The sequence below is a fragment of the Somniosus microcephalus genome, chromosome 21 (assembly GCF_052327205.1).
Source record: "Somniosus microcephalus isolate GS21.2 chromosome 21, FLI_Smic_1.0, whole genome shotgun sequence".
Lineage (NCBI taxonomy): Eukaryota > Metazoa > Chordata > Chondrichthyes > Squaliformes > Somniosidae > Somniosus > Somniosus microcephalus.
This window is the reverse complement of record NC_141007.1, coordinates 54,251,538-54,276,078: the sequence shown is the minus strand read 5'-3', so window position 1 is coordinate 54,276,078 and position 24,541 is coordinate 54,251,538. Positions and strand designations below refer to the sequence as shown.

Sequence of the window (24,541 nt, the reverse complement as noted above, 5' to 3'; positions counted from 1 at the left end):
TGTTTTTCACTATTTAAAGGGGAGGTTCATTGATGCTGCAGCACCTCATTCTCAGCATTGCTGGCTGTGCAGCTGCCTCAGCAAGCAGAAGCAGAACAAGGAGAAGGAGCCGAAGGATGGAACCAGGTGTGCTCATGGCAGGTCCATGCCCCAGGGAGAGAGCCCACAGATTCTGCGATCAAGCATTGGAGTAATTGGTTTTTGCTGTGGAGAGACGAAGGGTGGTGCTCTACCCGGCAAGTGCCAGGAGGCCCTCGCCACAAGTCTTCCACACCATGTGGAGGGAGGTAGCGCAGCACATATCTGGCACCACTGTGGCCCTCAGGATCCACACATAGTGCAGGAAGAAATTTAACGACTTCACTCGGGTAATCAGGGTGAATCAGTGCTTCAACAAATGCTACATACCACCATCTGAACCAGTCTGCACACACTGCTCAAAGCACCACACTCCCAGCACTCACCCACCAACAATCTCTACCTAGCAACACTCACACCCACATCTTACACCTTGCACACAATGACAGCTATTCAACTATGGCAGGCACAAGGGTCATTAGTTATTAGAATTCATGTGATATGTGTGATATGTTTATAGAAAAATGTATTAATGGTCCTTGGAATATTTTGTGCTCTCTATCATTTCACCTTTGCACCCAGGAGGACGCTGTGATAAAGCATGAGACAGGGATTGTATGATGGGGATGTGGTGAGCTACAGGAATCTGGGGTTTCATTCATGTAAATCGGAGTCTGATGAGCCGGTCATGGACAGCCCATTCAGAAGGCCGATTGTCTCACTGCCTCCTCCCTCCCTCCTGTTCCTCCCCCTCCTCATTCCCTTCCTGCTTGTCCTCCTCCACTTCCTCATCTTCCTCTGCCTCGTCCATCTCCTGAGGTGGTCTCGCAATCCCTGCTGGCAAGGGCTGCACCCTCATGATGACCAAGTTGTGCAGCATGTAGCAGACCACCACGAAATGGGACACCCGCTCTGGCGAGTACTGGAGGGCGCCTCCCGAGTGGTCAAGGCAGCGGAACCGTTGCTTCAATAAGCCGATGGTTGGCTCGATGATGTTCCTGGTGGCAGCATGCCCCTCATTATATGAGTGCGGGGCATGAGTGTTGGGGTTGTGGAGGGGTTAGCCCTTGTCTCCGAGCAGCCACCCTCGAGCTTGAGGTGGTGGCTGGAAGAGTGCTGGCGCAGGTTGAAGGCATCGTGGCTGCTGCCAGGATAGCATTGACATTGACATTGAGGATTTGCTGTGTGTGTGGTCACACACCAACTGCATGTTAAGTGAGTGGTAGCCTTTGCGGTTACGGAAGATCTCAGGATTGTTATGCGATGCCCGCAAAGCCACATGGGTGCAGTCGATGGCGCCCTGCACCATGGGGAATCCCGCTATCCTGGCAAAGCCACATGCATGCTCATCCTACTTCTCTCTGGTGATTGGGAAGCCAATGTAGTCCCTTCTACTGCTGTAGAGAGCCTCTGTGACCTCCTGGATGCAGCGTTGAACAGCGAACTGTGAGATGTTAATTATGACTCCTGTTGCAGACTGGAAGGATCGCTGGTGGGGAAATTGAGGCCACAGTGACCTTAACTGCCACTGGGAGAGCCGTGGTCGCCCTGGGCTGAGGCTGAAGGTCTGGTTGCAGGAGGTGGCAGAGTTCTGTGACACCTCCTTGGTGAAGCGAAGCCTTCTAATACACTGCTCCTCGCTTAATTGAAGGTAAGAGAAGTGCTCTCGAAATACTATTGGAAGGTAAGGCCTCCTGGTGAGAGCCCTGATGGCCCTCCTCCTCCCTCTGCGCACATGTTCCCATATTTCTCGCTGCCTATGCTCCCTCTGCCGTAGATCCTGGAGGGCGAGATGGTATGCCAGTACAGCCCACATTAATGTAGCCAAGTGTAACAGTTTGAATCTTTGAAGAATAAATGTAGCTACTTTTTAGTTGCCAGAAGACTCCTGATACAAAAGAACCTTGAAATTACTGAATGAAACTGTTGCAGTGGGTGAAAGTAACAAAAAACCACTGAAACTGCATTAACCTGACAGCTGCAAGTGATTACTGATGGTCCCTTTAAATAACGTCCCTGGAGCCGGCTTCCTGGTGCGGCACACCAGCTTTCCCTGTCGGTGTTTACTCCAGACAGTGAGGTAAGTGGCGAGAATCAATTTGGCAAATCGGGCAGTCAGTGAGCGTTCCACACTCACTGATGTCATGATCTACCTGGTGTTGACATTCCCGGCAATACTTCTTACTGGCGGTGCCTCGGAGGGGGGGGGGGCGGGTTTGGTGTGCGCCGTTGGATTCGCCTCGCCCCGGCGATACTGGTCTAGTGCTCCATTAGCGCCATCTGCTGGCGCTAAAGGGAGGTGCTAAGGGGACGAATATTTCCCCCATCGTCTTAAGGCGATGAAGGGAGGAGAAATTACTCTTACATATCCACTTCCTTTGCTCCCATTATACACTTGCAGTTGGATATATACAAGAATTACTTGCAAATCAGAATTTTTTGTTGTCATCTACCTTTTAAAAAATACTTTCCTTACTTCCATTTTTCCCTTCCTTTCCTCAAGAAGTCATGCTGACTATGGTTCCACAAGTGCCACATGCTGTCCAATACCTTAACCAAGTGGTATTCTTTACACAAGAGCCCAGACAGGGAGTGTCAGCAGGCTATTCGAACATGGGATTGGGGTGTTGCGGGATATCCACAGCCAAGCCTGATATCATCATTGCCAGATATCCACTTTCCAACAATAGTCACTGGACCTTGAGCAGGAGCAAAAACCCGAGCTGATTCTTCCTCTCCCTAGCCCAATCAATAGAAAAGAATATTGGACGGCGTGCAAAGCAGGCTGCTGATTTTCTATCGCCTGTTTTGTGTTACTGTAAAGTCTGTGGGTTGTGCAGTTAATAAATACACAGACTTCAGAAGTAACAAACAAACAGGTCTTTACTATTTGAAGGTCCGGGCGAATCTGCCCCAGCAATCCTGCCACAACACTTATATACTGGTGTGGTCACTATCGGTATTACAGTATACAGAAGCCAAACAAATAGTGCCACACCTAAAGTAGTTCTCTTAAAGGTGAACGGTTACATTCAATAGTTCCCTTAAAGGTAGACGGGTACATACACTACAGTTACTACCCAAGACAAAGTTATACCCCAAGGCTTTGCAACACCGGTTCATACAAGATGCTCAGACAAAGTGCGAGTCCAGGTTGCTGGACTGCCTGGTGAAACAAGTCAAGACACATTTGGAGGTGCTGATAAAGCTGCTAAAGAATGTTGAGGATGCCACATGCCAAAGGAATACCATCTCAGCAAAACCATCGCTGCAGAATGAATACTATAATCAGTAACGGAAACATACCCAAACTAGGGGACTGACCAGTTAATGTCCTCGGAAATGGCAGAAGTTTCTGACAGACAACCAGCTCTGCGGGTTTTCTGAGCGTACCTTCAAAGACTTCGCAACACTGATATCAGCAGAAACTGAAAACCAAGATGCCAATAAAGCATTTAATTAATTGGATAAAGAATGTCTAACATGACCTGCTAGGAACATCTCAGTAACAGCAAGAGGTTCTTTCCAAAAACAGGAACATTTTAACAATAAAAATGGTGACTAAGCCTGGATTGCTCCGATGATTCCTTTCTTCCTGCAACTGTGCAGATCCTGGCCAGTTCTAGTTAGAATGACAAGCAAACGTCTGTGCTGTCCAGCAAGTACATCAATTCAGGATAGTTTTAGTACAACGGAAGACATTACTTCACCACATTGCTTGTAATTGGATCCAAATAACTCAACAAACTTACTTTCCTGAAGTGATTGTCCCACACCACAAATACAACGATAAAGTTGACATCTCTTCGAACAACTGAAACAACACATTTCTTTGGTATCAGTAAGAGGACACTTGGATAGTGAATTATAATAATATACTCATTGTGGGAGCATAGTCTAAGTACCAGACATTTACATCTGTGGCTTGTAAAATATGCCCGAGTACAAACAATGTAACCAGTCTGTGATAGAAGCAGGTTTGTCCTGTGTCATATCATAACATTTCTGTAATAAATGTTTTCACATGAATTTTTAGCAATGCAAGCATTGCAAATTTAACATGAAACTTTATTAACTGCTTTGGAAAGGGGTTTCTTTTGTCTTTGGCCTCAGGGCCAGTGAGTAAATTTTGTCTTGGAATTAACAATGAATATCAAAGGCTTATTACTGTTTATGTCATTGCTTGTAAACAGACCCTCATCAGCTCAGGGTTATTTGGCTAATACCTCAGGTTTGTGAAATGCTAATGCATGCAAGTTTGCTACTGTGCGAGGAGACAAAGTCATTATCTGCAATGGCTGATTCATCAAGAGATAGTCTGAAAGAAAGGTAATTGATGTTAGAAGATTAACATTTGTGACCTGAGAGATCTGCTTTGGTCTGAGGTGCCAAGAGCCCACATAGTATGTATTTGTATTATATTTGCAGCTGTCTCACCCTGTTCTGCACAGGCGTGAGTCAGAACTCCTTGGGCACAGAGCTGCGCACCGTGTAAAGATTCACGATGCGTTAAAGGATGCTGAGACCGCTGAAGGCTTTGTTGTTTTCAATTCGGGATAAAATAGTGTGTACGTTTAGCATTGCATCATTCTGCTGTATTCATTTTGCATCTGTGTGAATTTCTTATAATAAATTTAACTCCCTCAATCAACATAACAAAAAAACAGATGATCTGGTCTTATTACATTGCTGTTTGTGGGAACTTGCTGTATGCAAATTAGCTGCAGCGTTTCCTACAGTGACTACACTCCAAAAGTACTTCGTTGGCTGTAAAGCGCTTTGAGACGTCCAGTGGTCTTTGAAAGGCACTATAGAAATGCAAGTCTTTCTTTCTTTTTGGAGTTTTAACCTTAAATATATGGTTTGACAGGACGGTGATTTTTCCACCTATTAGAGAGAACAGGAGTGCTTGGTGGGAAATCACTGCAATGTCTGGTACACAACATAGCGGTAAAAGGATAATCCTTTTTTTTATTCATTTATGGGATGTGGGCGTCGCTGACAAGGCCCAGCATTTATTGCCCATCCCTAATTGCCCTCGAGAAGGTGATGGTGAGCCACCTTCTTGAACCGCTGCAGTCCGTGTGGTAAAGGTACTCCCACAGTGCTGTTAGGTAAGGAGTTCCAGGATTTTGACCTAGCGACGATGAAGGATCAATGATATACTTCCAAGTCAGATGGTGAGTGACTTGGAGGGGACCTTGCAGGTGGTGGAGTTCCCATGCGCCTGCTGCCCTTGTCCTTCTAAGTTGAAGAGGTCGCGGGTTTGGGAGGTGCTGCCGAAGAAGCCTTGGCGAGTTGCTGCAGTGCATCTTTTAGATGGTATACACTGCAGCCACGGTATGCTGGTGGTGGAGGGAGTGAATGTTTAAGGTGGTGGATGGGGTGCCAATCAAGCGGGCTGCTTTGTCCTGGATGGTGTTGAGCTTCTTGAGTGTTGGAGCTGCACTCATCCAGGCAAGTGGAGAGTATTCCATCACACTCCTTACTTGTGCCTTGTAGATGGTAGAAAGGCTTTCGGGAGTCAGGAGGTGAGACACTCGCCACAGAATATTTAGCCTCTGACCTGCTCTTATTGCCACAGTATTTATGTGGCTGGTCCAGTTAAGTTTCTGATCAATGGTGACCCCCAGGATGTTGATGATGGGGGATTCGGCGATGGTAATGCCATTGAATGTCAAGGGGCAGTGATTAGACTCTCACTTGTTGGAGATAGTCATTGCCTGGCACTTCTGTGGTGCGAATGTTACCTGCCACTTATCAGCCCAAGCCTGAATGTTGCCCAGGTCTTGTTGCATGCGGGCATGGACCGCTTCATTATCCGAGGAGTTGTGAATGGCACTGAACACTGTGCAGTCATCAGCAAACATCCCCATTGATGACCTTATGTTGGAGGGAAGGTCATTGTTGAAGCAGCTGAAGATGGTTGGGCCTAGGACACTGCTGTGAGGGACTCCTGCAGCAATTTCCTGGGGCTGTGATGATTGACTTCAACCACTACAACCATCTTCCTTTGTGCTAGGTATGACTCCAGCCAGTGGAGAGTTCCCCCACCCCCCAAACTGGGCATCAGTGAGCAGGTTATTGGTGAGTAAGTGCCGCTTGATAGCACTGTCGATGACACCTTCCATCACTTTGCTGATGATTGAGAGTAGACTGATGGGGCGGTAATTGGCCGGATTGGATTTGTCCAGCTTTTTGTGGACAGGACATACCTGGGCAGTTTTCCACATTGTCGGATAGATGCCAGTGTTGTAGCTGTACTGGAACAGCTTGGCTAGAGGCATGGCTAGTTCTGGAGCACAAGTTTTCAGCACGACAGCCGGGCTGTATCCATTGCACTCAGCCATTTCTTGATATCACGTGGAGTGAATTGAATTGGCTGAAGACGAGCTTCTGTGATGGTGTGGACCTCAGGAGTAGGCCAATATGGATCATCCACTCGGCGCTTCTGGCTGAAGATGGTTGCAAATGCTTTAGCCTTGTCTTTTGCACTCACATGTTGGGCTCTACCATCATTGGGGATATTCATGGACCCTCCTCCTCCTGTTAGTTGTTTAATAGTCCACCACCATTCACGACTGGATGTGACAGGACGGCAGAGCTTTGATCTGATCCGGTAATTGTGGGATCGCTTAGCCCTGTCTATAGCATGCTGCTTCCACTTTTTAGCATGCATGTAGTCCTCTGTTGCTGCTTCCCCAGGTTGGCTCCTCATTTTTAGGTACACCTGGTGCTGTTCCTGGCATGCTCTTCTACACTCCTCATTGAACCAGGGTTGGTCCCTTGGCTTGATGGTAATGGTAGAGTGAGGGATATGCCGGGCCATGAGGTTACAGATTGTGGTGGAATACAATTCTGCTGCTGCTGATGGCTTACAGCGCCTCATGGATGCCCAGTTTTGAGCTGCGAGATCTGTTCTGAATCTATCCCATTTAGTATGGTGGTAGTGCCACAGAACACGGTCGCGTGTGTCCTCGTCTCCACAATGACTTTGCAGTGGTCACTGCTACCAATACTGTTATGGACAGATGCAACTGCGACAGGTAGATTGGTGAAGATGAGGTCAAGTAGGTTTTTCCCTCCTGTTGGTTCTCTCACCACCTGTCGCAGGCCAAGACTGGCAGTTATGTCCTTCAGGACTTGGCCAGCTCGGTCAGTAGTGGTGCTACATTGAAGTCCCCCACCCAGAGTACATTCTGTGCCCTTGCTTCTTCCAAGTGGTGTTCAACATGGAGGAGTACTGACTCATCAGCTGAGGAAGGGCAGTAGGTGACAATCAGCAGGAGGTTTCCTTGCCTATGCTTGACTTGAAGCCATGAGACTTCATGGGGTCTGAAGTCAATGTTGAGGACTCCAAGTGCCACTCCTTCCCGACTGTATACCACTGTGCTGCTGGTGGGTCTGTCCTGTCGGAGACTGAAAGATATGATTCTGTGAGTATGACTATGTCAGGCTGTGTTGACTGGGCGTGCCGTTGCCGTGTCCATAGCTGGTGCCGAGGTCAATCCGTCCATTTTCATTCTTATTATTTTGTTTAGTAGCAGTTTGTTACAACTGAATAGCTTGCTAGGCCATTTCAGAGGGCAACCACATTGCTGTGGGTCTGGAGTCACATATAGGCCAGACCAGGTAAGGATAGGATAGCAGGTTTCCTTTCCTGAAGGACATTAGTTAACCAGATGGGTTTTTATGATAATCCGATAGTTTCATGGTTACCATTACTGATACTAGCTTTTTATTCCAGATTTATTTAATTAACTGAATTTAAATTCCCCAGCTGCCGTGGTGGGATTTGAACTCACGTCTCTGGATCATTCATCTAGGCCTCTGGATTACTAGCCCAGTGACATTACCACTACGCTACCATTCCTGTGGCATGATGCCCTTGTCGTTGCCTGTCATCCAGCCAGCCCAGACTGCCGCCGCCCATCCTGAGGTGGTGCAGTCTACAGCTGGGCCTTCCAGGTCCAGAGCTGGTCGAGAACGTCCTGCAAGACCATTTGAAGTCTCCCACACGGACACTCAGCAGCCTTGCACCAGCCCTGCTGCAGCCACTAGTGGGCCAACACTTCGTAGCCGCACTAGAGTAGGAAAAGGCACAGTAACAACAGGCACTAACGGATTGCACAAGGGTGAAAAGTAAATATTTTTGGTGTAAATATGTGTCCATTACTTTTTGATAAATTTATTGCTTCACTTATCATTATTTTGTGGTGTCTCTCATTTCAGCTTTGCACTGTGATATGGCCTGCGAGAGGGATGGAATGATGGGGATGTGGTGAGCAAAGGGGATGTGGGCTTTAAGTCATCCTGGTGTGAGGCTGGAGGTCTGTTTGGAGGAGATGGCAGAGTTCTGTGACCACCTCCTTGGTGAGGCGGAGTCGTCTAATACACTGCTCCTCGCTTCATTGAAGGTAGGAGAAGTACTCTCGGAATACCCTCGGAGGGTAAGGCCTCCTGGTGAGAGCCCTGATGTCGCTCCTCATCTCTCTGCGCACATGTTCCCGTATTTCTCGCTGCATATACTCCCTCCGCCGTAGATCCTGGAGGGCGAGGTGACGCCAGTACAGCTCCCCATTAACGTTACCAAGTGTATCAGTTTGATTCTTTGAAGAATAAATGTAACTACTTTTTAGTTGCCAGAAGACTCCAGATATAAAAGAACCTTGAAATTACTGAATGAAACCGTTGCAGTGGGTGAAAGTAATAAAAAACCACTGAAACTGCACTAACCTGACAGCTGCGAGTAATTACTGATGATCCCTTTAAATAATATCACTGGAGCCAGCTTCTTGGTGCTGCACACCAGCTCTCCCTGTTGGTGTTTACTTCAGGCGGTGAAGTAAGTGGCGAGAATCAATTTTGCAAATCGGGTGGTCAGTGAGCGTTCTGCACTCACTGACGTCATGATCTACCTGGTGTTGACATTCCCGGCGATACCTCTTACTGGCGGCGCTACGGGGGAGGGGCCGGATTTGGCGTGTAGCGCTGGATTTGCCTCGCCCCGGCAATACTGGTCTAGCGCCCCATTAGTGCCATCTACTGGCGCTAACGGGAGGTGCTAAGAGGACGGATTTTCCCCCCGTAGTGTCCTGTTTGCTCATTGTGGAGTCCACAGTTTCTCCGTATTAGAACACATCCCACTTACTGAAGACCAGAGAGATTAAGTGCAGGTTGGCAGACCAATCGCTTAGGGAGCCACAGTGTGCACAAGATTATTGCTGGAGTTTAACCAGATAAAACCACATGGATTACGATCCTATCATTATGGCACTGGCTTGCCGGATTATCTGAAACTGAGTAGAAAGAATCCCAGCCCCTCCAGTGACAGGTCTATCCATCCAGCGTCCATTGAGATAATCTTACTGTTCAATTACCAATGGTTCTCTGGAGTACAGTGGATCAGCCCAGTTCAGGTATTGGATTATCCCGTCTACCACGGAGCACGGACATGGTTTTGAATTTCCAGTTGTGTCATCTTGACCTCAGAGAGACTCTGATTACCTCCCTACCACCAAGGAAAATAGTCATTTGTTGGTTGCTAGACAACTGAAAAGCATGGGCTTGAGCCTTCATAAGGTGGGCAGCAGGAGTTCTTCACAAGCAGCTTGGTGAGCAGCACAACTCATAAAATTTGAGTGTATTGGCACTATCCTCTTGACCACAGCATGAACACACACACCGTACAACATCATCGGTTCCACCAGATTGGAGGTTTGAAGCTTCAGAAACTGCTCTGCAACCAATATCATGGCAGGCATCATCATGAATATAGCATGAGATCTCATATCCAGCAACCGTCATCCCAAGTCTCAGAGTTTCTTCATCTGCTGCGTGACACACATTTGTCATTAGTGTAGTGGATGGACCAGGGCACAGGGACACAGGGCAGCTTGCACCATTCCAGTGACCTATAAATTATCGAATCCCCCACCATCGACATCCTGGGGGTTACCACTGACCAGAAACTTAACTGGACCAGCCACATAAATACTGTGGCTACAAGAGCGGGTCAGAGGCTGGGTATTAAGCGGCGAGTGACTCACCTCCTGTTGCCCAAAGTGTTTCCACCATCTACAAGGCACAACTCAGGAGTGTGATGGAATACTGTCCACTTGCCTGGATGAGTGCAGCTTCAACAACACTCAAGAAGCTCAACACCATCCAGGACAAAGCAGCCCACTTAATTGGCACCCCATCCACCACCTTAAACATTCACTTCCTCCACCACCAGCATACCGTGGCTGCAGTGTGCACCATCTACAAGATACACTGCAGCAACTCGCCAAGGCTTCTTTGGCAGCACCTCCCAAACCTGCGACCTCTACCACCTAGAAGGACAAGGGCAGCAGGCGCATGGGAACACCAGCACCAGCAAGTTCCCCTCCAAGTCACGCACCATCCAGACTTGGAAGTATATCGCTGATCCTTCATTGTCGCTGGATCAAAATCCTGGAACTCCCTCCCTAACAGCATTGTGGGAGTACCTTCACCACACGGACTGCACCATGGCTCACCACCTTCTCAAGAGCAACTAGGGATGGGCAATAAATGCTGGCCTTACCAGCGATGCCCACATCCCATGAATGAATTTTTAAAAATGCAAGTCCATATTTTTTATTGATTTGTTCTCGGGATGTGGGTGATGCTGGCGCACATTTATTGCCCATCCCTAGTTGTAAAAACAATCGTTAAGATACTAGAAGAAAGCTCATCTTCACCCAAGAAGGTGATGATGAACCTTCTTCTTGAACTGTAACCATTGCTTTTCCAACTGGGTCTCACACAGTGTAAGACAGGAGTCACGTGTCGGCCAGATTAGGGAATGGGTGGCAGTGTGAACTGGGTTGGGTTGTTTAAACAATACTGCAGCTTTCAATTTTTCTGGTGCTCGCTCACAAATGAGCAGATTTATTGAAATCAATTTCACAACTCAACATGATGGGATTTGAAAGTCTGCTACCATAGCCACAACACTACTGTAGCCTGCCTAACCATCTGCTTACCAGCTGCTAAATCCAGGTCCTGTCATGAGCTGCTTTGGCAAAGTGGTGTGCCCTCCATTAGGCTGACACCCCACCCCCCCAACCCCTTCAGATGTTTCAGTGGCAGCTTGGTGTAGGTTAGAGCCCTCCCTCTTTGCAACCACTTCCCTTTTTTGCCACAATCCTACCTCACAGCTTGGATCTTGATCTCACACATGGGCTGGAACAAACCCTTCTGTTGGATATATTGGAGTTCTGAAGCATAAACGAAAGCAGTTTGGGCATTTATCCTAAATAACAGAAGCTTAAAAAACACTGTCATCGTTTTTCAATGACATCATAAAAACAAAGACCAAAATGACCTTTACCCCTTCTTGCACAATCCCAAAGGACTGAAGCTGGTATCCATTATGACTTCCAGATACCCAGGTGTATATCAACAATTTAAATAAATACCCTTCTATCATCCAATCAATATCTTCAAGATCCCCTGTTAAGCCATCACAGCCATAATATCACACTTGTGGGTACCCATCACTATAACCAGGTGATCAACCAATTATTCAACTTATGGTTAGAGCATGCTGGAATCCCAAGTGAGTCCACAAACAACACAATATAATGTATGAAAATGACCACCAGAACCGACACTCGAAGTGCATCCCTTACAATGCCACTCAGTACTTCATTATTGAAGAAATCAAATCGACTGGTGACAGTACACAACATTTCCTCAGGCCTCTTTCAAGAGAAATGCATGTTCAGTGAGTTTCTCATCTACCCTTACACAGATATTGGAGCAGGACTACACATCTCTGCTGACATGCAAGATTTGGTAAGGCACTGTCATAACTTCCACCTTCTTCATGAGGGCCATATAAGGCACTAGATCAAAAGTCTTTTGAAAATCAGTGAGACCAATATAAGCTTTGCAATTTCATATAAAACCACATGGGAGCAAACTCCAGTCTATTTTTTCTGATTTTTCCAACCTGCAACAACCCAAAAAAATCACCTTAAGATCTACTGATGCTTACAGGTCTCAGTATCTAAATTAAACATGAGAGGGAAAATTCGGTATCGACATTTTGGGGCGCTAACATCGCCTGGGCGCTAACTTTAGTGCCCGGCGCTAATTAGCGCCGGCGACTGCGAGATTCAGTTTTATCGCCCCAAGAGGGAAGTGGAGTGCTAAATCAAAGGCTACACACTCCTCTTAGGGCGCTAACGTTGGAAAGCGAGGCGCAATCGCAGAGCGCTACTCAAGGTCTGGCGCTGTCAATTCCAAGTACTCAGACAGACTGGCGCCTTCCAGTTCTGAAAGGGGAGGTTCATTCATGCTGCACAGCCTCACTCTGATCATTGCTGCTTGTGAACTGGGCCTGCAAGGAGCTGCAAACCATGCTTGAAGGATCTCACGGCTGATCAGAGGCCCAGGGAGAGAGCTCGCCGGTTCAGCGACCAGGCTTTGGAGGCTCTGGTAGCGGCCGTGGAAAGCCGACGGGCAGTGACTGGCAGGAGCCCATTGCTGCAGGACTTCAGGAGGATGTGGAGGGAGGTCGCCCAGTACGTCTCGGCCTGAAGTGTTGTCCACAGGACTCTAACTCAGTGCCGCAAGGAGTTCAACGACCTCACTCGGGTGGTCAGGGTGAGAACATGCTTCAAGAACCTCTACATTCCACCATCTCAACCTCACTCTGTGCACAGACAGTGTAAACCGCCACATCCTCAACACTCACCCACCAACTATGCCCACCTACTAAAGGTCACATCCCCATCTCACACCTTGCACACATTAACAGCTATTCAACTATGGTAGGTACACCTGCCAAACACATGGCTGCACACTCCCTCACACACTGTCCTTTTTCTTGCTGGCCAAGCTTGCTCATAACAGAAGGGAGCAGCAACGCACGGGAGGTCAGGCGGAGCTGCACCCCCTTATAGACCTGGAGGAGTGAGTGCGCAGCATCATTGAGGCCCAGGTCGTGGGTGCAGCGGCAGTGGGAGACATCGACCCCTTTGGGGACAACAGCGGTATGTTCATCACCACTCCCTCTTCTCTCGTCCCATTTCCCCCTCACATCACAAGCCCTTCCCACTTTCCATCTAATTATACTGACTCCATTCCTTGCTCCCTTCCTGCCCCCCTCCCCTGACGTTAAACACACTCTTGTGCCTTTGTGCTTTCAGATAATCAGCCATCAGCCTCCCAGTCCCTCAGCCTCCCAGTGGCAGCGACGCCGGAGAGGAGGAGGAACAACAAGCCAGAGCCTCACTGCTTGTGTCTCCCGAGGGCGAGAGGTCTGACAATGGGGCGACGTGGTCGCTGGAGGGGAGCAGAGGAAATGGGTTTGATGTGGGTGAAGCTGCAGCAATGCCACGGGGAAAGGGAAGCTCGGGGGCCATCTCCCCGGAGGGTGAGTGCGCGCACGAGTTCTGCTGCACAGGACTCAGATATGAACTTCGAGGTGGAGGCGATGAGCATCTACACTGAGCTCATGGGTGCAATGGCAAGGGTGCCTGAGAGCATGGAGGAGTCCACCTCCAGTATTGCACTCATCTCTGTGCAAACCATCGAGCCCATCCTTGGCAGTTTGCAAAGTATGGTTGCCTCGCAGAGAGATTGTGGGGATCCAGACCTCATGCTGAATGTCATGGGTGAGGTGGCAGCAGCTATTGCAGCACAGGCCGAGGCAACGCAACGGGTTAGTGCTGTAATGGGGCCAGTGGTTGGTACCATCCAATGTCAGACTGTTCTCATGCAGTCTCAGATTGATGCCACGCAAGCGTTGACTGCTGCCATCATCGTTGGGTCACCCACAGTTCACCAGGGATCTCACGGTGCCGCAGCAGGCCAAGCGATCTGTGCTTGAGCAGATTGCTTCGGATGCTGAGGTTCTGCCCTGGGGGAGTGGCAGTGTGTCGGTCGAGCAGGAAGGTGCTGTCCTCTCTCAGGATGACAGCATTCCTGCTCCCACCACTGCCACTCCGCCATTGCACTTGCCGCAGCCTGTAACCCAGCCAGCCCAGACTGCTGCCGCACATGCTGAATTGGTGCAGTCTGCAGCCGGGCCTTCCAGGCCCAGAACTGGCCGAGGGCATCCTGGAAGGCCATCTGCAGTCTCTGGCTCCCAGACTCAACAGCCTTCCACCAGCCTTGCTGCAGCCAGTGGGGCCACATTACGGAGGAGCAGTAGGGTTGGGAGGGGGGAATTCCAAAGGGGAGGGAAATCATTGAGGAAGGGCGAGTGAATAATACGGTATTAGCAAATGGGGGGAGTGTGTGTAAATAATTTGATGTGTTTGTAAATATATTGTTGAGTTTGGTTACAAATAGTTGTGTTTGTTGATAAATTGTTGTGTTTATTTATTATTGGTTGTGTTTCATAAGAGAGAGTTGTGCGCAAGAATACATTTTTATTTCGATGTAGCACATTTTGTGATGTTTCTCATTTGACCTTTACCCGGTGATAGGGGCTGGCTGTAATGATATGGTTGTGCTGCGCAAAGGCCATGTGCTATCTCATTTACTGGAAGCGCTGTGTAATGAGGCAATCACGAACGGCCCTTACAGAAGCAAGATTGAGTGCCTCCCTCCTGGTGGCAATGGCTGGGCCCTCAGAATGGCCAGGTTGTGCAGCATACAGCACACAACAATGAAAAGGGAGACTCGATCAGGGGAGTACTGCAGGGCTCCTCCAGAGTGGTAAAGGCAGCAAAACCATTGCTTTAGCACCCCGATAGTCTGTTCGATCAGGTTCCTGGTGGCGCTATGGTTCTCATTGTATGTGTGTTGAGCAGGAGTGTTGGGTTTGCGGAGGGGTGTCATCAGCCAGGTGGCGAGTGGATAACCCTTGTCTCCGAGCAGCCAGCCATGAGCTTCATGTGGTGGGTAGAACAGTGCTGGAACTCCAGTCTGTCGCAGGATGAATGCATCGTGGCTGCTGCCAGGATAGAGGGCATTGACGGCGAGGATGCGCTGACTGTGGTCACACACCAACTGATCGTTCAGAGAGTGGTAGCCTTTGTGGTTACGGAACACTTCTGCATTGTGATGAGGTGCCCGCAATGCCACGTGGGTGCAGTCAATGGTGCCCTGAACCATGGGGAAGCCTGCTATCCTTGCAAAGCCACATAAGTGTTCATCCTGTTTCTCCCTGGTCATGAGGAATGAGGAATGAAATGTTCTCCCTTCTCCTTCAGTAGCGAGCATCTGTCACCTCCCAGATGCAGCAATGGATGGCGAACTGCGAAATGTTTGCAATATCCCCTACCTGGAAGGAGCCGCTGGCATAGAAATTGAGAACGACTGTGACCTTCACTGCCACTGAGAGAGACGTCCTGGTCCTGATCTGAGGCTGGAGGTCTGGCTGCAGGAGGTGGCAGAGCTCTGTGACCACCTCCTTGTGGAAGCGGAGCCTTCTAAGGCACTGCTCCTCTGACTGATGAATGTAGGAGAACTGCTCCCGGAATACCCTGGGAGGGTAAGGCCTCCTGTTGAGAGCCCTGTTGGCCCTCCTCCCTCTGGCCATGTTTTCCAATCTTTCTCTCTGCCTCCGCTGCCTCTGACAGTGAAGCTGGAGGGCGAGGTCCAGTGCCAGTACAGCCCCCATTAAGTGTTGGAAATGTTGCAGTATCAAACGTAAGACAAATGAAACTGATAAAATTTTCTCAGGAGCAAAACTCCTTCAAGTAGGAAAACCTCAAATGGGTCAAAATGCCTGTCTGCTTCTGTCAAACTGACAAGGCAGCATTGTTTGCCGACTGAAAAAAAAACGGAAGTTCACGCCTTTAAATATCGCTCCTCCAGCTCTCAGCCAACTGCAAACTGCCTCCTCTACCTGTCCTTCCTAACGGTAGGTGCTGAGGCAGGGGCCGAGAATGAATTTCCGGTCCGGGGCGCTACCAGGGCGATGCACCATCGGATGACGTCACGATCTCCGGCTGCATATGGGAGTGACGATAGTGGTTAGCGCCACCGCAAACCACCAGGTGAATTTCACCAGCAGCGCTCACATTGCCGTGCCCGGGCAGTAAATTGTTAGCGCCCCGTTAGTGCCCCTGGAGGCGCTAACGGGAGGCACTAAGGTACCGAATTTCTAGCCCATAGAACATACAGTCTGTAGGGCGACACATTCCACTTAGACAACTATTAGCCACACACAGACCATTCTGACTGTTGCAGTTTAATAATTTCATTTTCATTTTTCTACGTAGAACATTTTCATTAATTTTCTTTCTCATTCTATTATTTTAGAATCAAAGCACACAAACAATTAATGTCACTTAGAATTAAAGTAGAGGTAATAACCTTGACAATCAGAATAGTATGTGGGAGTGATTACAACTCTTCATTGAGGAGTTCACATGATTTCATAAACCACAAGGCTGGTCTATTGTCATCTGATGCTTAAGTAATCCATTTTAAAAAGTAATGTTATTTTCAACAATAAATACAATAGTGCTATTTTGAACAATAAAAATTTAAGTCTGATTTACTGTTGCAATCTGTGGAAGGCGTTTTGTCCTTGATGGCAGTTGTCATGGTTGACATTGATGGCCAGGACATTCCAATCAGTTGAGGTGTGACGACATCCTCACTGAAGGAATAAATCTGTAACATCACCATTGACACCACTATCTCAATAATCACATTATTCTGTTGAACTGTGCCTCCTTCAAAACTGCTGGTGTCCATTCTGACAACTGGCATTGTTGTTACTCTTGGGCTAATGGTGTCAGATTAATGTTGTAATATATAATAACGTGAAACCTTGAGTATTAGTGGTTCTTGTCTCTCTATAAAATAATCCCAGACTGATACCCAGCAGATAAATTTACCAAATTATCTTGATTATGCAACAGGTTAAGAGCAGACGAATTTCACTTAAATGTTGTCAAATTTTGTTTGATAACGCTCCTGTGAAGCGCCTTGGGACGTTTTACTACATTAAAGGCGCTATATAAATGCAAGGTGTTGTTGTAACTTTCTATATCTTTTCTCTCTCTCTCTCTCTCTCTCTCCCCACCATGTAGACATTTCTCACTTTAGACAGCGATCCTTGGTAAATTCTGATTGTCTGGCATCGCTGTACTTCTGATTAGGTCGAATACCTTAACAACATTGCAAAGTCTGTTTCCAGTATTAGACAACTTGGTCTTGTCTAATTTAGTTACTGATTGCTGTGCCTAATGACAAATGATCTACACTGAGCAAATTCCCCATTACTCACTGGTCTCGGCACGTTATATTCAGTGTTTAACTAAATCTGTTGCGGATAATTCATCCACAGATTGGAGAAGGAGTATAAATAGCAAAGTATCAGATAAACAAGATTAAAAATATTTATTAAAAATACACACTTAAGGTGTGAGGGAATACCAATACAGGATGTGTGTACCGTTGCTAGAGTGAAGCTGGACTGGAAAACTGACAAATATGATTTTTGGTCTCATCCTTTAATCATCTAGCCAATCCTCTATTTGACAAGACAGTGCACACGTACATTAATTACTGCTTATAAACACAACACACACAAATATAATATGTAAAAAGCTCTGCGTCAACACTGAAATAAGTGGAAATTTATTCAGGCTGTTTTTTAAGAAACATTCTATATATTTGATTGTAGTAATCTATAGGTGGCCCCTTGCCAAATCAAATCAAGTTCATAGAGATCACTAGGTAGTTGCTTTTCAAATTATGAGATTGACCTGAATATGACAAACAGATTACTGGGCAACGATACCACAGTTTTAAGCACAATTGTATCATTTTGGTTAGGTTTAATTTGAACCAGCATTTTTTCTTTCTCGTACACACCACAGATGTTCACATCAGCCCCGCTGCAGTCTAACGTACTGACTTTAACACTTTCTGGTCTGTGTTTTCTAAGCAGCACAGAGTAGTCTGTTATGCACTATAAATACATTTGGTTTTCTGAATTGTTTTGGAGCTCGTGGGTGCATATCTAACACAGCTATTTGGGTAACATATACATTAAGCTGAAAGTGCAAAAAAACTGCACAAGAATATAACATTTTTTAGGACAAGGATATTAGGCCTGTTCCTTTTTGACACATTAATCCCCCCCTCCCCCACATATATACACACTCACACCCCCACCCATCTTCCCACCTTAATGCTTAATTATTTCTTTCTCCAGAAATATATCTAGTTCCCTCTTGAGCTTGTTTATTCTATCCAATTCAATGCCCTTCTGTGGTCATTGACTTCTCAAATCCATTGCTCTTTAGGTAGCTTCACAGCCCATTCCAAAATATATTACCTTAGAAATTGTACATTGCGTAAACTTATTTTATTCAAAATATCTGATGTCCATAGTGACTTGGTTGCACGGCTTAGCTTGCAGTTTGAAATTACAGACTATTTCCCTATGAGATTGGAGGTACAATATTATAGTTTTATTTTAGTATATATTCTGACATTAGAATGTATACACCAAAATATTTTCATATGAGTATCTAGTACAGGTACACTATCCCTTATCCGAAAGCCTTGGGACCAGCTGAGTTTCGGTTTTCGGAATTTTTCAGATTTCAGAAGGTATTATTATAAGACTGGGAAATTTGTATTTAATATAAATTGTAAAAGTTCAGGCTACCTCTTGCGACTGTTCCGTGCCTCATTCCCCTTCCTGCTTCTCTGGAAAGCCGGATATCGGCTGACTCCTACTAAGCTGGCCCGCAAATCAGGGCGGGTGGAGGGGGAGAAAAGAATATCGGACGGGCCGCGGTTCAGGTCGGGGGGGGTCGGGGTCGGGGGGGTCGGGGTCGGGGGGGAGAAAAGAATATCGGACGTTCGGGTCGGGGGGTGGTCGGGGTCGGGAGGTCGGGGTCGGGGGGGGGGAGAAAAGAATATCGGACGGGCCGCGGTTCGGGTCGGGTCGGGAGAAAAGAATATCGGATGGGCCGCGGGTCGGATTGGGGGGGGGGGGTGGGGGGGGGGTGAGAAAAGAATGTCGGACGGGCCGCTGCAGCTATCGGACGGGCCGCTGTATTGTTGGGTTCACTCTCCCGGTACCTCCTTCACACTGCCCGGCTCGGCCTGCAATCTCCTACCCAGGAGGGAACTCTGTGACCCTCTGCCCTGCTCAGCGTAAGTCGTGCGCCACTCTGGTCATGTCGTGCGCCACTCTGGTCATGTCGTGCGCACGACTTACGCTGAACAAAAAAACTTTCGGTTTTTAGAGGTTTTCGGTTTTCGGAAGTTCGGATAAAGGATAGTCTACCTGTAGTATATATCATTTTATGGACTAATTCTGTTGGTTCAATATTATATTTTCCAGACGGTATTAATGATTTCTAACTCGCCAAATTCAAAATTGCATCAATTCTTTCTTGCAACAAAATATACTTTCTTCTGAAAAATACTTTTATTTGGAACTTTTCTGCACAAAACATGTCAAACGATGGACAAATACAATAATGTGCATAGTGTTTGTTTTTCTTGCTAGTTTTCTCCCCTCTGCTCTCTCCTGAAGGTGCCATTGTTCAGGCACGATTCCCAAAGGTGCCTGCACCTTCTGTTATTCTATACCGTTGCCATTATTCATGTATGTACCCTTGGCATGAGTGTTGCATACTATTTGATCATGGCGGGAGGGCTATCCAATCTGAACCTTCACTTAACACCCACATACGCAGATTTCCAGTAGGGCTTTCTAACAAGCAATCAGGAACAGGGATAAATGTTAATTAAAAAAAATAAAGAATAAGGAGTCCAATAAGTTGCAATACAGACAATTTTTCAGTAATGCATAGTTTTAATTAGCTTTTTTAAATGAAGTTATAGGTAGCAGTAAATGTTATTTAAAAACGCGATACACCTAGCCACAGCCTAAGTTGTGTGTGTGCGTGTCTGTGTGTTTCATTTGTTTTATTCATGTGGGTAAGAAAGAAAATACAAAGGATATCTTAACAGACGATTAGAAGTCAACATCCTAAAATTTCAAAATGATATTTTGCTAAGAATAGATGCAAACCTATTCATTAGCTGCATTACAAGATCTTGTACACATTGCAACACCAAAATGCTACTTTTTCTTCCGAGGTTCATATAAATTAAAGGACATTGGAGGAAGAAATTGGGCTGGCACCAAAGCGGGCGAAAAGTCGGCAGATCAAGTGCTCTGTGCCACCCGCGCTAAAGTCGGCTTCGGGCCTCATTTAAATGCCACCAGCGACCTGGTACAGCTCGCCAGTCAGGGAGGATGGGCAATCATGCTAGTTATTACACTGAACCGACTGGCAAACCGGCGTTTATTTGCGGGGCTTGGAGGAGCACTCCTCCTGCCTCTCTGGGCCCACAAAAATAAAACGGAAAATTTCCTGGTCCTGTTGAGCTGTTTCCGGTGTCCCTTTAAGGATTGCTGGTTAGACGGCTCAACGCCTGGTACAATGAGTTAGAGTGTGCGCAGCGCGCATACCGCTCATTTGTAGCCTGACATTCGCATTTGGAGTCCTACAACCGGCGTAGTGCCCCAATTTGCATAGTTAAGGAGCCTAACGCCTGTTTCAGGCGAGTGGACTGGATGACTAAAAGTCACCCAAGCCAATATGACGTCTGGAGGTCTAATGCTGATTTTACACCGGAGAAACGGGCGGCCATGAGTTGAATTTCTCCCCCCATTAAATCGGTTTGTACAGATCTGTAATTCAATTTTGTAATACCGTGCATTCTTGTTGCTGTCATATTCAGTTTCACAAGCAAACAAGCAACCAAATCAGAGTTCCATGCCGAAATAACCTTCAAAAAGATTCAAGGTAAGCCATTTATTCAATGAAACAACTAAGGGGCCTTCCATAATTGTCAGCATTTTTGAAAGAATCCAAAGGTTAATGCTCAATTTTATATGTATTAACATGATAAACATGGGAGAAGCAAAGCAGCAGTTTTTTGTATTCTTGTGAAAAAATGATAGTTATAGATTGCCCTTTAGTAGTTAGATATAATTTTGTTGATCTTCCAATTAGGCTAAAGGAAACCAAAAAATTACGCACCTACCTTCAATTGAAATGGCCTTTTGCAAGAACCAATGTTTCACATCAGACAAACAATTGTGGGGAGCAGGAAACGTCATTATTCTGCAGATCTTTGTTTATTCGTTCATGGGATGTGGGTGTCACTGGCAAGGCCAGCATTTATTGCCCATCCCTAATGGGTGTGGTGAACATAAGGTAAGATTTTTTTTTGTAGGTGCGATCTTATTTAGGTGGGTTAATGAACACTTAACCTCAATAATATTGAGGTTGAGATGGCTCAGTAACAAAATCAATTGCATAGGGCAGCATTGATTCGTATAAACCGGGAAGGCCCCAGACAGAGTGCTGAATTCAACCATTTGCACAAGGGTAAAAGTGAGTTGGTACAATTGGCCTCAGGGTCCCCAGACTAGGCAGCGGAACAATCATCTCGTTTCTGCTGCTGATTACTTTCCAGTGACCCCAGATGGAGGTGGGTGCGTGTGTGCGAATGTTGGGTCAGGACAGGGTTGGTTTTGGCTGTGCGTTCCCCATTAATTAACTTACATTTTACATAAGACCTTTCACATCCTCAGGATGTTCCAAAGCACTTTTACTTTTAAAGTGTAGTCACTGTCGTAATGTAAGTAAACAAATACTGTAGATCATTTTGCATGAAGCAAGGTCCCATAAACAGCAATGAAATAAATGACCAAATCATTTGTTTCAGGTTGGTTGAGGGATAAATGTTGGCCAGGACACTGGGAGAACTCCGCTGCTCTTTTTCGAATACTACCACGAGGTCTTTTACAACCACAGGTCAGGTTAGGCCTCAATTTAATATCTCAATCAAAGACAGCACCTCTAACTCTGCAGCACACCCTCAGTACTGCAGTTGAGTGGCACCTAGATTATGTGCTCATTGTTTCTTGAAGTGGGGTTTGAACCCATAATTTTCTGACTGACAGAGCTAAAACTGATCCCTAGCTTATAAAGCACAGTTGAACACTTACGAAACTCGCTGTTTTGGCTCACACATGAGGACTTGCCACTTAAGATACCAAAGAGCTGATGGTATCCATGCCAGTACCCCCAGTTCCATTTTCAGTCAAAGAGGGATAAGGGAAAAAAATTACAGAACAAAAAAAAGTCTCACAGATGGATAATAATATACAGGGAAAATTTGTGTAAAAAACAATGGACAGAAATTTGTAAAGTGGGGAAAAGCATTGGGAATTTAGGAAAGAGTTATAACAAACCTTTGGAATGTGCTGCATTAGCATTAAAAGCTTACAAAAACCTCAGTAGAGATATGACAGAAAATACGTGCATTGTTTAAATATAGTAAAGCACATTCATCACTGCACAAAAGACAAGAAACATGGCAAGGCCGTTTAGCCCATACCTTTTTCTCTACTGGATCAATCCTCTTGTTTGGCGCTGCAAACAGCTACCACTCTCTTTATTTCTGTTCCCTACAGAGTTGGAAGTCTTTATAATACTCGTGTGATCCCGCAACTGAAAATAAATATTCCATTTCCACCATTAAAATAGTGATATCACCAAATAGTTTACTCTGATCTATCTGTCTCTTTCTATATATATATAGACATATAATATTTATATATATATATAAGAATGCTGAGTAGGAAACCATACAATATGATTAGATTTCTGCCTGTGAGGTTGACTTGGTCCCTTGTGGAATAAGAAAAAACTATTACCTGGGCCGTCTTTCAATAGCCGCCATGTCTGCTTTTTTTAATAATGCAAGAAGCAGTTAATTCCATAAACTCAGAATTTTATTATTGAAAAGATGAACCATATAATAGGAAAATAACAAAACTATGTATTCTTTTTTACTTAGGTTGAATAAACCTTTTAAAGCAGTGTGCAATTATTTTACCCTATTTTATTATACCAGACAAGAACTGTGTATCAGTACATAAAAGGAATACTTAGTCCGTTTGGCTGCTTTTGAAATGTTATAGTGTCACCTTTCCTTTTATCACTGGGCTGAATTTTGCCAGCGGAGATGGGATCGCAGCGGGAGAGGTAGTTGACGGGTCCCGGTCCCGCCCCCGGCTCCAGGTCCCGCTCCCGGCTCCAGGTCCCGCTCCCAGCTCCAGCCGCCCTGGGAAAACAATTTTATGTTAATTGGACTTGTTGAGCCCGCCGTGCACGTTACCCAGCCCAAGTACAAGGTGCGGGTCTGGTGACATCATCTGATGACGCGTTTGTTGCCGGTATATTTAAAGGGGCCATGTCTCCATTTGCTCTCACTTGTGATTTCATGCTCCTGAGTGCTGCTTGTGAGAAAAATGACTGCAGAGAGACAAAGGGCTGCGCCACGACTCAACGATGGCTCCCTCCGTGTTCTTGTGGAGGGAGTCAGAGAACGCAGGGAGGTTCTATTCCCTGCAGATGGAAGGAGGAGACCTCCTCACCAGACAAAGGCAGCCTGGCTGCAAATAGCTGAGGAGGTCAATGCAAGGTCTGTGGTTGCTCGCAGCTGGGTGTAATGTAGGAAGAGGTTTAATGATCTTCTGCGTTCAGGAAAAGTGAGTATAAAAGCACACTTAACTTCATTCTGTTGTGCCTGTCATCACATATCCATCACTCTGCATTGCCAACCCTACTCCTACACATCCTTACTCACCCCAACATCCCTTGCACCATCACCCATCCCTCTCTCCCTATGTACAGAATCACATCCCCATCTTACAATGCACCCCTCACAATCACCATCATGCAATGACAAGAACTAACAACTCAAAAGGAGGCAACTTGGTATTGGCACCCCACTCCATCATAGTCTCCCTCTAAACATCTATCCCTTCCATTCTTTACACTCATTCCATCACTCTCACTCAAACTTCTCTTCTTTCCCTCATTGCAGGAAAAGAGAGTCCACAATAAGAGGAAGAGGGAGAGAACAGGAGGAGGACCACCATCATTGGCTGAGGTCACCAGCTCTGAGTCGTTGAGCAGCCTGAAGTGGGGGACAGAGAGAGGGGCTCATTAGAACAACCTGGTGACAGAATTATTTGCCATACATCTTATTCGGCATTCATGAGTGACTCATTTGGGGTCTGATGTCAAGAGAAATTGAATGCTCATCATGTGCATAATGGGATGTGTCTGCAATCTACATATCACATGTCTAACTCATGTCTTTACTCTCCCACAGCACCATCAAGAGCCCCCCCCCACCCCCACTGTCCAGGAGGAAGAGCAGGAGCACTCCTTAGAGGATCCTCCAGCCTCTGAGGGAGCAGCGTCAGCAGAAATGAGCGCACCCAGCACCAGAGCAGAGACGCACACCTCGGTGGGCCCTATACGAGATAGAGTAGTGTTGTCACCTGGTATATCACAAGTCACACGTGAGCAACATCAGATGGTGGAGACAGGGACAACAGTGGAGACTCCTTGTCGGAGGCCGCAGGACTCTTCTAGCTTTGCTGAGCTGCATGTCGACGTTGAGCCTC

General features: G+C 46.5%; 1 protein-coding gene across 3 annotated transcripts in view; it reads left to right on the top strand.

The window, feature by feature from the left end:
- LOC147102809 (uncharacterized) overlaps nt 1–24,541 on the top strand; it is a 96,329-nt gene that overhangs the window by 53,822 nt on the left and 17,966 nt on the right. The window contains exon 2 of one of the 3 annotated variants that reach the window (XM_085963644.1): nt 20,791–20,855. The exons of 1 other annotated variant lie outside the window; for it this stretch is intronic. In XM_085963644.1, the coding sequence (XP_085819770.1) occupies nt 20,791–20,855 (65 nt within the window). Of the gene's footprint in view, nt 1–20,790; nt 20,856–21,787; nt 21,873–24,541 lie in introns of those variants that run through there. One more of the 3 variants, XR_015073123.1, reaches the window with a different exon arrangement.